Source organism: Perissodus microlepis, chromosome 20, assembly GCF_051167445.1.
Source record: "Perissodus microlepis isolate ML-2025 ecotype Zambia chromosome 20, ASM5116744v1, whole genome shotgun sequence".
NCBI lineage: Eukaryota > Metazoa > Chordata > Actinopteri > Cichliformes > Cichlidae > Perissodus > Perissodus microlepis.
The window spans coordinates 23,226,170-23,243,496 of NC_140480.1; the positions used below are offsets into that span (position 1 = coordinate 23,226,170).

The window sequence follows — 17,327 nt, forward strand, 5'->3', positions numbered from 1 at the left end:
CTCTTTAAACCCCGACTCTCTTGGATTGACATAATCTTGCAGAGCCAGACCTAATTTTGTCAAATACACAGCAGTCTGGATGAATTTGAGTATAAAAGTTGATTCAAAAGTAGGCAGAAATCACAGTGGACTGTTAGAAAAGTGAGAAAATGCAGAAGGAACTTTGTACCTAAACTACCTATCTAACTACATAGTAGGTATTGTTTCCAAGTACGCACAATCTGACAGCCAAAAAGAAAAAGTCGTCCTTGTTACTTAAACACCGATTCACAGTTGTCTTGACTTAAGGTGTATAGTATTCTTACCGTGTATCGCTGGATTGAGCGATACACGTGGTAGAGCTCAGCGAGATGCTGAAAACGTTCAAACTTCTTCAGCATTTCTCCCCTCTGTTCTTCACTTTCTGATTCAGACAGACAGGGGTGAAAAGAAAAAAAAATGCATTAAGCATTTCAGTAAAAATGAGTTATGGCTGGTTGCTCTCAAGATACCTGTGCATCTTACCTTTGGCAATATCTAGACACTGCATAGACAGCATCCAGTAATAGTACCCTGCATCGTTGAACCTGTTCTCCACTACTGCATTCTGGGTGAGCTGCTCTAAGACTTTCACGGCCTCATTCTGAAGTCCAGCCTTGTGAAATGCTGAAAAATAAAAGCAGAAAAGTGGTAAAATACAGACTGGCTGCTCTTGAGGTAATGCTGAATTTACAGAAACAATTTAAAGCATAATTGTTATTTTATGTTTGGGGACACATGCAATTAAGTCCATTTAGACAATGACACACTTTTTGTAATTGAGCCTGTGGACACCACCGCAGTAGATTTAAATCAAACAATCAAGATGTGACTGAAGTGCAAAATTTCAGCTTTAATAAAAACAGTGTTACCTGTTTAAGAGTTAAAACCATTTTTATACATATTCAACCATTTTCAGAGGGTCAAAATGAATTGCAGTTTCACAGCGAAGTGAGACATTTCCCTTGTTATTCCAGGACAAAATAAGCAGATAAAAGATCTGGATTGAGTCTAAGTGTGACGCTTTCATTTCGTAGCTTATGAGTTTCAAAAAGATGCCGATGCAAGTGAGAGAAGCCATCATTAGGCTGTAAAAAAGAAAATAAACCTGTCATAGAGAGCGATAGCAACGGTGTTAGGAGTGGCCAAATCAATAATCTGGTTCATTTTTAGCACAAATGACTTCACTGACCAGTTCATCAACACCAAAAAAGCCTGAAAGACCACAGAAGGAAAGTGCATGTTGACAGAATTATTTACATGGTTAAGAAAAACAACTTCACAACATCTAAGTCAAGAACACTCTCGAGGAGGTGGGCGTATCATTTTCAAAGTCTGCAATCAAGAGACGCCTTTGTGACTGTAAATACAGAGGGTTTACAACAAGCTGCAAACCACTGGTTACACTCAGGAACAAGAAGCAGTGTTATGGCATGGGCATGTATGGCTGTCAGTGGAACTGGGTCGCTGGTGTTTATTGATGATGTGACTGCTTAAGTGTACAGGACTATAAACTCTGCTCAGATTCAGCCAAATGTTGAAAAACTAATCTGACAGCACTTCAGAGTGCAAATGAATAATGATCCAAATCATACTGCAAAAGCAACCCAAGAGTTTCCAAATGGCATGTGAGAACGGGAATGGCCCAACAGTCACCTGATCTCCCAAGAGAGAATGTTTTTCTTTTACTGAAGACAAAACTGGAGGAACGAGCACGAGTGTCTGTAGTAAAAGCCTATCAGAGCATCTCAAGGGAGGAAACACAGCACTTCCTAACGTCTATCAAGATGTGACTGGAGCGCAAACTTTCAGCTTTAATAAAAATCTTTCATTACCTGTTTAGGATTGAAAACCATTGATATATTTTTTGAATGAGTGACGAAATGTTTCTCCCACTGAAAATGCTACATCTACATGAACAGAATTAACTTTAGGGCATTTATATATTTCCATCCATCCATCCATTCTCTTCCACTTATCCTTTTCAGGGTCGCAGGGGGGCTAGAGCCTATCCCATCTGCCACCCAAACATGGGGAGAACATGCAAACTCCACACAGAAAGAACCCGGCCTGATGGTGAAATTAAACTCAGGACCTTTTTGCTGTGAGGCAACAGTGCTAACCACATTGCTGCAAATATATATATATATATATATATATATATATATATATATATATATATATATATATATATTAGGGGTGGGCGCAGTGGCGGTCCTAGCCTGTTTGGCGCCCCAGGCTAAAAAATATTAAGGACTGTACATTAACATAAAACTGTTGTACAAACGGATACCAAACAGCCATCGAAATTCGTCATACAATGAGAACAGGACAAATCAACAATTAACAATGTCTAATTAATACTAAAATCTGTAACATATTGTATTGTTTGGAGTTTAGTCTGTTACTGTTGCTATTTTTACCATTTCTTCTTGGAGCAACTGTAACCCGCATAATTTCCTTAGGGATTAATAAAGTATTCTGATTCTGATTGTTTCAGGATGACCTGCCATTATCCAATGACATATCTGCTTACCTGTATCTTTTGCTCATTTCGCCTCCTCTTCTTTTCTCTTTTTTCTAAACTGATGACCTGATGGCTTTGAACTTTTCTTGTCCATCTTCCATTGGTTTTAATTTTGCACTCCAGTATGAACACCCATCCCTCAACTCGAGGATCACCACAACATAACCTAACAAACCTACACCTTAGTTCACAGATTCACTTTGTCTAGGGTGTCTGTGAAGGTTCTCAGTCATCCAGGTCATCGTAGTCAAAGGAGCTGCGTCTGGACTTCTTTAAGTTACTTGAAGACGTTTCACCTCTCATCCGAGAAGCTTCTTCAGTTCTAAGGTCAAATGGTGGAGAGTCCCAGATATAAACCTAGTGGGAGTATCCCATGATCAGGGGGTCCTTTTTGTCCCTCTGTGGGGGGATACTCCCACTAGGTTTATATCTGGGACTCTCCACCATTTGACCTTAGAACTGAAGAAGCTTCTCGGATTAGAGGTGAAACGTCTTCAAGTAACTTAAAGAAGTCCAGACGCTTTTCTTTGCAAGCTCCTTTGACTTTGTCTAGGGTGCATTTCTGAGATTTCACACAACCCAGGATTCAAATCACGAATACATAATGGGCTTGGATTTACAACATTATAAATGAAATGTGCTCTATTTGGAAGCAGCCCCCCCCCCCCCCCCCTTTCGACGGGTTGTGTGTGGATTCTATGTAGCGGAGATGACAATAAAGTTTACTTTGACTTCCGCAGCAAGCAGGCGCACCGAGGGCTCTCGCGCTCACTTTTCGCGTATAGAATTTCGAAAAAACATCGGTGCAAATTATAAGTCTGTATCATAATGTCTGGTGTTTTCGTGTTTGTTGTTTTGTTTTTATTTTGCGAGTTGGTTATTAGATGCTGCTCCAGCCGGTCAGAGAATCCCCCGCCGCCAGCAGCAGGCGCACCTCGCAAACGAAGGGCGCCCTTACTCCCCGCAAATGGGCGATAGAAAACCGATCGGTGCGTATGCCATTCCCAATATCCGCTGGCTGACGTTGGGGGAGCATGAGTACGAGCATTTTTTTTTTGGCCGATGCCCGTGATGCCGCCCCGGGCAACCGCCCGTGTCGCCCGTATCTAAAACCGCTACTGGGTGGGCGATATAAACGATATACGATAGAAACGATATAAATTTGGCCAACGATAGAGATTTTGACTATACCGCTCTATCGCGATAGCGCATGTTGATGATGTCATCAAGCTGCGCCTGTTTTGGTCGAAAGCATCGCAGCGGCTAAAACCATTATCATCTGCAAATTATGGCGGGCGACAGTCATAGCAAAGAGATGAAGCACTTTTGAATATGGGGAAAGCCGAAAACTGCCCTTCCTCCACTTCTGTAACATTGAATCATTAATGCTGAATTCTCTGGCAGCTGCTCTATTTCCATATTGTTGCAGTATATTAATAACTAACCTGTATTGTGGATGAATAGTCTCAGTTTTATCGAGTGGAAAAAAAGTTGGCGTTCATCCTCCAGCTTCACTGTGCTAATGTTATGCTAACATAGCTGTGTCGCTAGCAATCACGTAGCACAACATTATACACCAGGTAGTCCAACTTCAGTAACCCTGCAAACGCCACTGCTGTTTAGTTTTCTGTCTTCATTTATTTTGGAAGTCGTAGCAGAGCTGTACGTTTGAATTAGTTTCAAAAATCTCTCAGTCAGAACATGGTATGAAATGTTTAGGTGTAAACTAGCGAGCTAACTTCCTGTTAACTTCTAACTCCGTTAAATTTAATAAATTCTGTTTTTGTGGATGCATGGATGTAAAACTTAATTGTTACACCCGATAAAGCAGCAACGCTGATGATTTAATTAAAGATGAAAGAATTTAGACCGTTTTTAACTCTTAGTGTTCGTTTGACTTTGGGGCCTGAATGGACGGAGTTTTGGACCCAGATTACTCCGCGAAGCTTTTCACTACGGCAGCCGTAATGCTCTGACAATCCATCAAGCAAGCAGTGCAGCTTATCAAAGTTGTACTAAAACATTTTTTAACAGATTTCTGCACGCAGAAATCGGTTCGAGGTCAGTAAGCACAACCAGAATTCATAGATAAGGCACACTCTCGATTTTTGAGAAAATTAAAGGATCTTTAGTGTGGAAAATACGTTATACAGAAGAAAAGAATATATCGTGATATATATCATTACCGCACATGCTTCAAATTATATCGCGATATGAATTATATATATATATATATATATATTAGGCAGTGTTGGGAAGGTTACTTTTAAAATGTATTCCATTACAGAATACATGCCCCAAAATGTATTCTGTAACGTATTCCGTTACGTTACTCAATGACAGTAACGTATTCTGAATACTTTGGATTACTTAATATATTATCATGCTTTTTACAACAACGTGAATGTACTATTGCTGTGTGATTTATTACTATTACTGAAGGTCCGCGACTCCGAACTGTAGTAAAGGGACCTCTGACTAATACGGCGGGGTCCCTGTCGGCTCGTAGCCGAAAAATAGCTTTACTTTGTTGTGTGGGTCAACTTTTCTTGCGAGAGACAGAGAGAGGCGTTGAAAGACTGCTCCAACGGAACTTATTGTTTTCGGAGGAAAACACGAACACAGTGTACAGTCGAGTCTTAATAGCTTACTTACAACTGGGCTCGTCAGGCACTCTTCTTGGCTGAAGTGGTTATTATTATATTTACATGCTTCCAGCTCCCGTTTTTCCTCGATGACAACTCATACCTTTCCACTCCCCTTTTTCTCCCTCCTCGCGCTCACAGACCCATAACGTGTATGGCAGTCCATTCTCCCTGCAACACGGACTACACACGGACTGCACTGCCCATGATGCTACATTCTTTAGAGCTATGCTTGTAGCATTCTGCCTGTTAGCTTAGCACAACAACAACAACAACGAAAAGGCGCTCTCTCACCCAGGAAACACACAGTCGCAGAGAGAGAGAGAGAGCGTCGCCCTGTAACCATGGCAACCGTAACGCTGCCGCCTGGAACAACAGAACGTAGCTGTCAAACAAAACCCAAACAGTCCTGACCCGCGACAAAATGAAACAGGAAAGTACCGCAGTGTAATCCATTTATTTCAACAAAGTAACTGTATTCTGAATACCACCTTTTTAAACGGTAACTGTAACGGAATACAGTTACTCATATTTTGTATTTTAAATATGTAACGGCGGTACATGTATTCCGTTACTCCCCAACACTGATATTAGGTATATATATATATATATATATATATATATATATATATATATATATATTTATTTATTTATTAGGGCTATATATATATATATTTATTAGGGGTGCAACGATGCACAAAATTCACGGTTCGGTTTGATACTTTGGTGTCACGGTTCGATATTTTTTCGATACAAAAAAATGTTCATGCCTTTTTAATTTGTCATTTATTAAAATTATAAATATATATTTTAACTCAAAAGTACAGTTTTTAAATTTAATGTTGCTGAAACAAAGTAATAAAAATAAATAAATCTATCTGATCGAGAAATCACTCATCTTTGGAAAAGAGAGTTTATTACAGAGAAATGGCTCTTTCCAAAATAAAAGCTATACTGTAAGCTTCTTCTGGGCTATATTCTCAACAGCATATTAAACATATCAGGTCCCCATAAGGAGAATCATGTGCTAACGGCTGTCTAAATGACTCGGCTAAAGTTTGTAGCATGCATGCTTGTTGTTTTTGTCTGCTTCCACTTGTCTTTGCACTAGGATGATGTCGGAGTAAATGTGCAGTCATATTCGTTGTGTTCCCACTAGTGCTGTCAGCGTTAATCTCGTTGAAATTACGTTAACGCCACAACACGGCAAATCTCCGTTAACGAGCTACCGCGGATCGCCCCGTGCGTGGGGCTGGACGGCCAACACGTTAACGAGCAAACTGCGCTAACGCATTAGTTCCCACCAATGTAATTGAGCATTGCGTGGCACATCCGACATACTGTTTTACTTTTGTCCATGACGCGCTTACCTTCAGCGTCATACGTCACACGAAAACCAAAATAGTTCCAAACGCTAGATCTGAATTAGGGTGGGGGAGATTCAATTTGCCATGTGGCAAAGACAGCTTAACTTCTGTCTCGCTAGCCTGCGCTGTGCTCAGTGAATCTGCGGTCGACTACTCCGCCTAGGCTGCACTGTCGAGCGCAGATCCACTGAGCGCTCAACACAGACTGCATCGTCAGAAGAAAAGTTGATAAAATAAATTAAAAATTTTGTATTGTTCGATACATATGCATACCGAACCGAAAGCACTGTATCGAACGGTTCAATATCGATACAAGTATTGTTGCACCCCTAATATATATATACATACATTTTTTTTTTAAATTTTATAGGCAGTCATGGACTCCAAAAAGTGTTCAACCAATTACTTTCACACCTCTGAAAATGTATAAAAATGTCTGTAATTTTCCTACTAATCTGATGAAACTACATTCTATAGAATTATATAACATTATTACAGCCAAGAAAAAGAAGTGCAAGTACATTATAGGACATACACATTTGTAAACTCACATATTACCTAGAGTATTTAACAAGAAGTGCCATCCCATTTCAAAAACAAAAAAAACAGGCAACAACTAGTACCAGTCCTTTCCAAGCAGGACGGCAGCTTCTTAATATGAAATGCCAAAACATTTTGACTTTAAAGCCGTAATAAACATGACCACTATCCTTCATGTTCCAATCAGAGGGTAATTAGAAACAGCTTTAGGGAGTCGACCTCAGTAATGACCCTGCCCCTGCAACCACAGCAGGGGTCAGGCTGTATTATGGCAAACATTCATCAGTCTAACTGAATAAAAACCACATTCAGACACTGATGGTTACTGTTAGTAATGGGCGCACACTCCTCCCCCTCCCCCTTACAGAAACACAAAAACCAAGCTGACAAGGTTGCAGAGCACAGCAGCAATTGTCAGAATCTTTTAGCCAGAGCTCCCATGCAGACAACTACAGCTTACATTGTGCTGTTAGCAAAATAAAGATAACAACATTATCTTTTGGGGACATGCTGAGAAGCGTGTCTGGCAATAAAAGACAACTTCAAATTTAAGAAATAGGAAATGCTTTAGGTACGATGTACTTGAAAATCTTGTTGAACCCCTGGGAGTACTAATCAGAACCTGATTTTGGTACCAAGTGAGCTCCAGCTAAAACCTCCAGAATATATAACAAACAAAGTCACCTGAGTTAAGCAGAGTTAATCATTTCTTAAAATGTTATTTATTGAGAAGTCCCAGTGCAGTGGACAGGAGGCAGGCCAGAATTTGACACATTACAATCATTAGTAACACAATACTAAACTAAAATACACACAATCAGCAAAACGCATGACCACAGGCAAGTTTCAGTACATCCAGACCTGCTCAGTCATGCACTCCATGTGGAGACAGGCAGAAGAAGATTATGTAGAAGAGGAAATATGCCTGCTGAGATCATAATTATAAATCTATGAGCTGATTATAACTATGGTTACAGTTGGTAATCATCATCAGAGCTTCTTGTAGTACTGGTGATTAGAGGCATGGAAGCATGTCATTCAGTTAACAGGCAGCCCAGCTCTGTCCTGCTATGCTTGAGCAAAGAGGATCATGTTTTACAGTGGATATAGAGAATCTCAAGGAAGTAGTGAGACATTTCAGTTTTTGGAGCAGGCCTTGCTTTATTACTTCCATATGTAAACACTAGCAGAAACATGCATTGCAGAAGAAACTGTGACATAAGTCCTCTCCCACTGGCTTACTAAAAGAAAAAGTGAAATCCTGCTGGTGATGTAAAAGCTCACCCTTTTGAGCCTCCTCGAAACGGTCATTTTCAGCCAGCCACTGGGCGTACGGCACAAAGACATCGTTTTTGAACTGCGGATGTTTCTCCACCAGTGAGAAGGCCTGAGACAGAAGACAGAAGAAGCATATGCTTGTGATTGCCTGACTTGTGTTTTTAGTCCCACATATAGAGAATAACGCTGGACTCGCCTGGCTATTTATGGCTCTACTCCACTTACCGCACATTTTCCAAACAAGTTACCTTAAGTCCAAATACTTCTTCGCCATTATTTATTAGCCGAGAACAATGAAAATTGCATGAGCTAAATTGATTTCACACTCAATTAGAACTCCAACTGCAGGTCTCGTGCTGTTCGAATGACAGTATAAACTGTAAAGAGCTGCTGTAGTGCTTCGTGGACACATATCGCCTATCACGGTGACTAATTAGCTCAATGTCCTGTGGCAAAATCTGAGCCAAGAATCACACAGCAGTCATACTATACAGTAAAGGAGAACAAATGTGTGTTTCAGCCCTTTGAGCCCATTCATTTAAAGTAATACTTTGTTTTAAAGAAGAGTGGGAGCAGTGAATAGCATCCATATGGCCTATGCTGTAACTCAGTCTGTGGTGCCGTCTGGCTTGTCTTGGTGTCCACCACCCCGCCCCCTTGAAGCACATAAAGCCAAGTAGTTCTCTCAACCGCTGCCTCCCTCCTCTGCTCTTTCTTCTCTGTCTCTCCCTCTCTGAGGATTAAATATTCCAAGAAGACTTCAACAGACATAACAGCAAGAATCATGTGATCATAATTTCATGTTCTGTTTTTGGCTCTAGTGTTTCAACATGCAAATCGCCAATGTGCATCTCTGTAATGCCTTTAACTCGATTATAGACTGCAGATGGATTAAAGAAATGCAATATTTTCTTCTTGCCATGATCCGCCTTGATGGAGGAATTTGATTGGAAGCAGAACAGAATTTAAAGCTGATACTCTTTCACTGCAGTAGTGTTTTGCGCTTCTCACTAGCTAATCATCATGTGGGCATGGATTCAGAGAAATCCAAAGCTGGATGATTAGCTCTGGAGTGTGTGTGGCTCCAGTTTGTCAGTGTAGAAAGAAATCAGGCAGACATATTATCTTATTGTTTGCTTTCAGTTGTGGTTACTCTGACAAATAAAGTGTACTTTTCTGAGGATCCCTGCAAAATTGAACAAACCCCAAATATGGAGCAGTGTACTTTGTGGCTTATAGTGCAAGTGCCACAGCAGTTTGTTAAGTGCAGCCCTATATGCTTCACATTATATTTATGTGATTGTCTCAGGACTTTATATATATATATATATAAGTTATAATAAGCTGAACAGGTGTGCGTAAGTGTGTCAGACCTCTTCCCAGTGCCGAGTTTCTACATGCAGGTGCACCAGAGCCTTCAAGTCCCCCATCTTAGAGTAAGTCTCTGAGGCATAGCCATGGTGTTTCAGCCTCTTAAAGTGGAGTGCACATTTTGCTAGCGGTTCGCGTTCAGCCTTGTCCAATTTACGGGCGATGTCGATCAGCCTGGGTGAGAGAAGACAGGAATGAGCACACAGAAAGAGGGCGGGAGAAGATGAACCCTGCTGTATCAAACTATGCTCGTGACCCCAGAAAGAATGTGAATCAGTCAGGGTCACGAGCTGAATCTGAGTCAGGCTAAAGAGCTCGGACTATGTTCAACAGCAGTGTCAGTTGCGCTGACCCACTGGTAGCACCACAGGACACTTACAGCGTGCAGAGAGCGGGTCAGATGGAGTCAGCAGGGAGTTCTGACATGCTCACCAGATATCAATTTGCCTGGTTTTCAACAACACAGACACACAGCACACATTAAGGTTCCATCATACATCCATTATTGTTAAAGGAGAACTCTTATGTTCATTTCCAGCTCCATATTTTCATCCTTAGTCTCTACTAGAGTAGCTTTGCAGGATCCACAGTTCAAAATAATCCTTATTTATCTAATAATAGCCATTTGTGCCACCTCACAGCTCATCAGTTGTCTGAAATGAATGGTTTAAGACAAATTTCTTCCTTCTTTAAGCAGCAAGTGGGTGGACTGTTCACAATCAGAGTGGTCTCCCTGAGACAATGGTGTAAGGATACTGGTTCTCATTGACATCATACAGATGTAAGATCAGTAAACTGCCTAAAATAAGCAGTTAAATCAGTTTGAAGTCTGAGCTTTTGGCTTATAGGGATTACCTGTACATATGCTGACTTCATTACTATTATTATTAATATTATTAGTATTAACTTTGGCGATGTTTACTACAAGCATCAGCCATTGTAACAGTATATATAACGGAAGATGAAGAAAAGCACAGTAAGTCCCATTTAATGGAAAGGTATTTGTTTCTGGGAACATGTTTAGCCCTCATGGCCTCCCCTTCACATATCTGGCTCTAATGGCCTGTGACTGAGACTCATGACATTTACTGGACGTTTATTATTGCTTGTGCCATTAAATTAAAACACAAACTGCAACTTAAACTTCAACAAGTCAAATTAGGAGTCTCTGTATCTAAATGGACAATGCTGCTCTGTTATTGTATTTTGTCCCATCATCATTTCACTAATGATAGAGCACTCAAGTAAAAATAAAAAGGACCTAGACTTTATTGTAATCTTTTTGGTCTTGAGTAATAGATCCCCAGGTTTTCTGACGTTTTCTTTGGATAACGGCTGCTTTAACACTCATTTTTAGTCAGACCTTGTGCCTGACCATTTTCAGAGGAATGTTTTGCTTTTTTATTGTTGTTGCTGTTAAGCCAGTTATAATCTACCCATGAGTCATTCTAGATTAAAAACAAAAGCTATCTAACTCACGGGATCTACATCTACACATAACAGACAAATTGAAAAAGAACCCATGTTAAATTGTACCTTTAGGCACTTTGTTACTAGCAGCCTGTTGCAAAAATACTAAATTTCTTCCCCATTTATTTATTTCAATCTATGAAAGAAATACTAAATATAGCACCGTTCGTCAGGGTGATTCCAAAGAGCTGTTAGACAAAGAAATTGGCATATCTTAGCACGGTGTGCCTATCCTTGAAAACATTTGAGGATACTGGACAAGTGGACAAAGAAGAAGCAGCTGGCCTGAAAAAATACTACAGTAGATGAACAGTATTTGAAAGGCATGTTCTTATGAAACAAGAAACAAGTTCCGCAAGAACCTGAAACTGGACCTGAGAAATGTACCTGGCAAGATCTAGAAAAAGACAATATATGCCAAACTACACAAGAACTGGACTGAAAGTCAGTGGCAACAGGTTTTATGGAGTGATGAATCCAAATTTGAAATCTTTGGTTTAAGTCATCGTCAGTATGGCGGGATCGTCAGAGGCGCAACAATGTGTGTCTACAGCCATCTGCAAAACATGTTGGAGTCTCAGTCATGGTTTGGGGCTGCATTTCAGCCAGTGGTGTTGGGGATCTTGTCAAAACCGATGTAATTACGAGCACAGAAAAGTACAGTCAGATTGTGATCCACCATGCAATTCCATCTGGAAATTATATGATATGCAGTAACTTCACTTTTCAGCATGACCATAATTCCAAGCACACTGCCAATGCAGTAAAAGCACCTGAAGAGAAAAACACATATTGGAAGACTATCAGCCATGGATTAGCCTCCTCAGAGCCTGGACCTCAAGATTGCTGAAGCAGTGCGGGATCAGCTTACACGGAGAATAGAACAAAAGGATGCCAACATCCAAAGAAGAGCTTTGATTGTCCCTCAAAAAGGTTGGAGAACTATTCCTGAAGACTACTTTAAGAAATTACAAGAAAAGAAAAAGTAACGTGGGGTAGGTGGCTCAACAGTTTTGCCAAACCTAGAAAGTAAGGTGATGGAGAGCTCTGAGAATGTATGTAATGAATATTTATAGCATATTAACTTATTTTTCTTTCTGTAAAGCTTTGAAGCAGAAGAACTAGATCTAGGATAAGTTTAAATTATATTTCGAAATCACACACATATCAAAAATGGTCGTTTTAAAGAAAGTTAAACAGGAGCAGCAGGATTTCAAAATGTTTAAGAGAGAGACTGACACCTACATGTCTGCCCAGCCGTGTTCGCCTATAATGTCTATAGCTTTGAGATGTTCTCCTGCTGACAGGTACATCTCTGCTGCTGCCCGCGGCTCCTTGCTGCTCTTAGCCCAGTCTGCCTGCTTGGTCATCAGCATCCGAGAGCTCTTTGGGTCTGTCACTCCAACAAACTCCTGCAGCAAGAGAGAGAAAGTTTCAAACTTTACATCACATTCAATAATTAGGAATAAAGATGGGCAACAATCAACAATGTAACGTAATGTCCAACAGTTCATCAAAAGCAGATTCCTAACAGTAATCTGAAAGGAGAGAAAGAAAAGTCCAGTTCAGATGGGCAGAACCATGTGGGTCAAGTGTGAGACAGGAGGAAGCGAGTCACACAAACAGCAGGCAGCTACAAGGCCTTTCCCTCCGGTGTCCATCCTACCTAAAACAAACAGCCGGAGGGACCAGATGGCCACACAGCCACATAAATATACAGCAGCCACATCAAACACACATACAATCTGATACAAACTCAAGCACAAATATACATGAACGAGTCATGGCTGTGTCATCTGCTCCAGCAATGCGAGTGCAATGGTGATGATCAAAAGTGGGGGCACCGCATGTAAACATAATAAAGCACGAATTTGTCTCGGCTCCAACTGACCCCCTCATCAAAGTGTTCGTGTAGGAACAGACGCTGGCTTTATTTCTCTCCTTTTGTGCCCCACTTCCAACTGTAACTATATGTCGTACAGGGATACGTGCGTAAACGTTGGCCATGCGTGTGCAGATCAGATGATATATGTAGAGATTCTGATGATATATGAGGAGATGAAAGACAGACAGTAAAGGGGGGGCTGTCTGAACACAGTGCAGGGCCCCAATTTGGCATAACTGCACATGCTGAAGAAAACCATATGCTCTAAACCCCGAAAACATGCAATGCTTCGCAGGTGTTTTTGTCTGTATCGATACGATATCTTATATGTAAGAGCGTGTGTTTTAGTCAGTGATTTAATCACCTTGGCGTAGTCGAACATGCGCAGGTCAGTGTACATGCTCAGCGCTCTGGATTCGTGGCCAGTACGTTTGTAGAGCCTGGCTGCCTCGTGGAATTTCCCCTGGTAGGCGTAGACGTCTGCCAGAAACAGGTCATTGTCGTTCTCACCCCGCTTCTTCCTCTCCTACAAATCAGTCAACACAAACACTGAGTTGGGTGCTAAGACTAACAGTCACATATATTAGCATGCACACACACACACACACACACACACACACACACAGTTATGCATGTGGCTTTGCATACACATAGAGTTACACAAGACTGAAGGGTGTTGAATCTTCACAAACCTCTTCTGCCATCAGCCACAGAAATAACAAACACCATTTTTATTGAATGAGAGAAACACTTCTTTCCATATATAATAATTTTACTGACAGACTGTCAAAGATGAACATTTCCACATTTCAAATACGAACAAGCAGAAACACCCAAGCCATAACAGATTCTGCTCTGCTCAGCAAGCACATTGTTAAGGATTTGTGCATATGCTTAGCTGCGCACTTGCATGTCAGCGCGGACGCAACTGGAAAAGGTCACTCGGGATACAGGTTCCTCCTTTGTTTGAGGTTTAAGTCTAGTCCAGAAAAAAGCCTTACAATTACTGACATTATTGTATGATGACAGTAATTATGATTCACTATTTAATGATGCCAGGATATACACTATCCAGGAAAAAAAAAACAGAAAAAAAAAAAAAATTATAACCAAATTAGGCCTCTGGGGACTTAGCATTACCTCAATGCTATTGATTAGTTCCAGGTAGCGCAGATCTCGGATTCTAATGAAGGCCTGAAAAGGTGGAGAGGAAAGATTTAGTATAATTGTGTCTGAGAATCTGTTGCTTTGTGTTCTTATTTGCATTACTAGCTTCTTAAAAATTCTTCATCGCAGACTGATTAAGGATGTGGCTTCACTGTTGATTTGGGTAATGTCCATATTTTGACGTTAAGTGGTTGTAGTTAACATGATGAAGAGTAGGGTACTGTATATTTCTATTGCTCATTTTACTAGAAGTAGTAAATTGTGAAGGATGGTAAGATCGGCCTTACTTAATCAAAACAGTGTGTGTGTGTGTGTGTGTGTGTGTGTGTGTGTGTGTGTGTGTGTGTGTGTGTGAGTGTGAGAGAGAGAGAGAGAGAGAGAGAGCTGACCTTCTTGGCAGTCTCAAAGTCAAGTCCCTCCAGGGCTTCTGTGGCCAAATCCCTCCAGTCACTATCTGTCACACCCAGGCAGGCAATCTGGTAGGCCTCCTTAAACATCTTCCTCTCCAAGTACTGGTACATGGGTGCAGACTGGCAGGCCAACAACATCACAGTTAAAAGCATTATAAATACAAATTTGTGGAAAAGAATGGCCACAAACTAATCAATAAACAGAAACAAAACATCTTTACGAAACACTTTTTTTTCAGTAACTGATATAAATTGCATCCATATATATCATTTCTTTCTTTGTAGTACAAATAAATACCATATTTATGATAAAAATAACCAGGATCGTGGCACGTGTTTCTGCAGACATGTAGAACTAATGCAGAGCAACAACAGAGGAAATTTAAAGGTTAAACGCATTTCGCTGGGACGCATCACAGTACTTTTAACAGCGTATTGTGGAAGAGAATGAAAAATATTACTTCTTTAATATTTAATATGCTTTAAAAAGCGTGTAACTCTGTGGCATTATGAACACTAATATAACAGCCAATACCAGGGTAAGGGTAGAGGTCAAAAGGTCAAACAGAGATAATATACTGAGATTTGAAATTTGACATTTGGAATTTATACTTGATACAATTCCAATTCATACGAGCCCAGTTTCATAAAGACTAGATGAATACTTTAGGAAGTATTAGAAATGACCTAGTAACATATGATGAAAAGCAAGAGCCATCTAACAATTTTAACCATCAGTTTCAGTTTCACACAAAATTACTACATTTTGACCATTTTTATTTCAGAAGCATTTTGGCTACAGACCTGTGCCACCACACGGAGCGCCATCACTGCTTCTAGACAAGAGCAGCCTGACAAGATAATACCCACCTGCGGCACCTCCACTGCAGACATGGAATACACATGGAGGCAGAATATCTTGGAGCCATTGTAGCCGACCATAAAGCCTTGCATCTTCTGCTGGTGTACAGGGAAGTTGCTAGCCTTGATATTAAGGTAGCCATTCCCAGAGAAGCACAGCATGTCCTCACACTGGGTGTTCCAGGCTACACTATTGGCATTAGGCTCCTGTAAGGAAAGCAAATGCAAGTACACAGGAATAATGAGGTCAGAGGTGACTGTGAAACACATACAAGTCTGGGCTATTGTAAACCTGTTCCTGTATTTAACGCAACTAATTGAGCACACATGCTCGTTTCCATTTTATTTCACTCCACTGCATCTCTGAAATGCAATTCAAAGTCCGCGAGGCTAGGTTCCTTCGTCACGCCCTTTCCACTGCCTGCTGACCTGAAAAAGTAGCTCTTTACTCTTGATGTCATAGACGAGGAGAGTGTTATGCTCATCCACCACAGCCAGTTTATTGCGGGAGGCGCTCATGTCCAGGCAGCGCACTGACGTTGATAGCTTCAGCAGCGTGATGGGAAACGGGTTGTCAACAAATATCTTTAGTATCTGCAAATAGAGAATAGAGAATCAGTTGTGTTGTAACTGGCTCCAGTAACGGATATACCCAAAAAAAATGTTTTCTTCATTAAGACAGCAGTTTCCTTTATGTTCAAATTCCAGGAGCACTGGCATGTGAGCATGACTCCCACTTCTGTGGTTACTTTGTGTGAGAATGGATCTTCTTGGAGTACTCACAGCGCCATTCTTTAACCCTACGAGTAGGCCCTCTCTGCCTGGCGGACCACCAATCACTTTGATGTATCGAATTAGAGATTCCATCACCCATTCCTTTTCCCTCACACTGTTGAAGGACAGACACTGGAGTCTCTTCTCCTGCAGAAGAGCAGAGTGAGAAGGCTGAGGCTTCAATTATATTTGACAAATGGAGCGCTGACTGGTGCAGCATTGTCAAACGTTTCTGTTTTCATCGTTTCACAGTGTGTTAATCTCATCCTTTAAGCAATTCAAACATACTCGTAAATGTCTCGCAAATCCTAAACACAGTGCTCTTTTAAGCATCAAAAGGTGTTTAAAGAAAGCAATGCCATAAAGATTAACAGTGATTTGATTTGACAGTGACATATACAGCACAGACCACATGAACACAGCCCGTTTATATGGTCTAAAAGTTCTTTTAGGCATGAAACATGAGTACGCCTGATAGAGAGATCTGAAGCACCTCTGTCACACATAGACAGATTTAAAAGGAAATAACCGCCGCATTACGGCCGCTCCTCCTCCCTACCAGACTGTCAGACACACAGTGACAAGAAGCAGAGAGCAAACCCAAGAGACATCCACTGGTTCAACAGACTATGGTGCCTTCCCCCTGATTCAACTGTCTTAATTTATCCAGTTTGAAGATGGTTGAGAAAGGGAGAGAGACAGAGCGCACAGAGCACATGCACAGCTGGAGTCTTTTGCAAACTAGGCAGAAACATCTGGGGGAACAGCCATTCCATTTCTGGACTGTTTGGGCTTGAAGTAAATGTCTAAACATTGATTTACTGTGCTTTCATCGTATTAATAGCGCTCAAATGTCACTGCAGCCTCTTGCACAATCAAGTGTGCATTAGTGTAATTCACAAAGAACAGCAGCCACACTGGAGACCAGAGGAAGTATAACTGAAGGAAAATACAAATACACACAGGCTCTGGCAGACGCAAGCAACTTTAAATGAATGTTTTTGTATATTTTGC

The 17,327-nt window shown here is 40.9% G+C and overlaps 1 protein-coding gene across 1 annotated transcript in view; it reads right to left on the reverse strand.

Moving 5' to 3' along the window:
* ift122 (intraflagellar transport 122 homolog (Chlamydomonas)) overlaps positions 1 to 17,327 on the reverse strand; it is a 28,798-nt gene that overhangs the window by 4,048 nt on the left and 7,423 nt on the right. The window contains exons 12-22 of the mRNA XM_084915905.1: positions 16,323 to 16,460; positions 15,969 to 16,133; positions 15,549 to 15,746; positions 14,658 to 14,798; positions 14,242 to 14,295; positions 13,466 to 13,627; positions 12,462 to 12,628; positions 9,749 to 9,920; positions 8,382 to 8,484; positions 505 to 645; positions 306 to 403 (exon numbers count right to left, since the gene is read on the reverse strand). Of these exons, the coding sequence (XP_084772031.1) occupies positions 306 to 403; positions 505 to 645; positions 8,382 to 8,484; positions 9,749 to 9,920; positions 12,462 to 12,628; positions 13,466 to 13,627; positions 14,242 to 14,295; positions 14,658 to 14,798; positions 15,549 to 15,746; positions 15,969 to 16,133; positions 16,323 to 16,460 (1,539 nt within the window). The remainder of the gene's footprint in view (positions 1 to 305; positions 404 to 504; positions 646 to 8,381; positions 8,485 to 9,748; positions 9,921 to 12,461; positions 12,629 to 13,465; positions 13,628 to 14,241; positions 14,296 to 14,657; positions 14,799 to 15,548; positions 15,747 to 15,968; positions 16,134 to 16,322; positions 16,461 to 17,327) is intronic.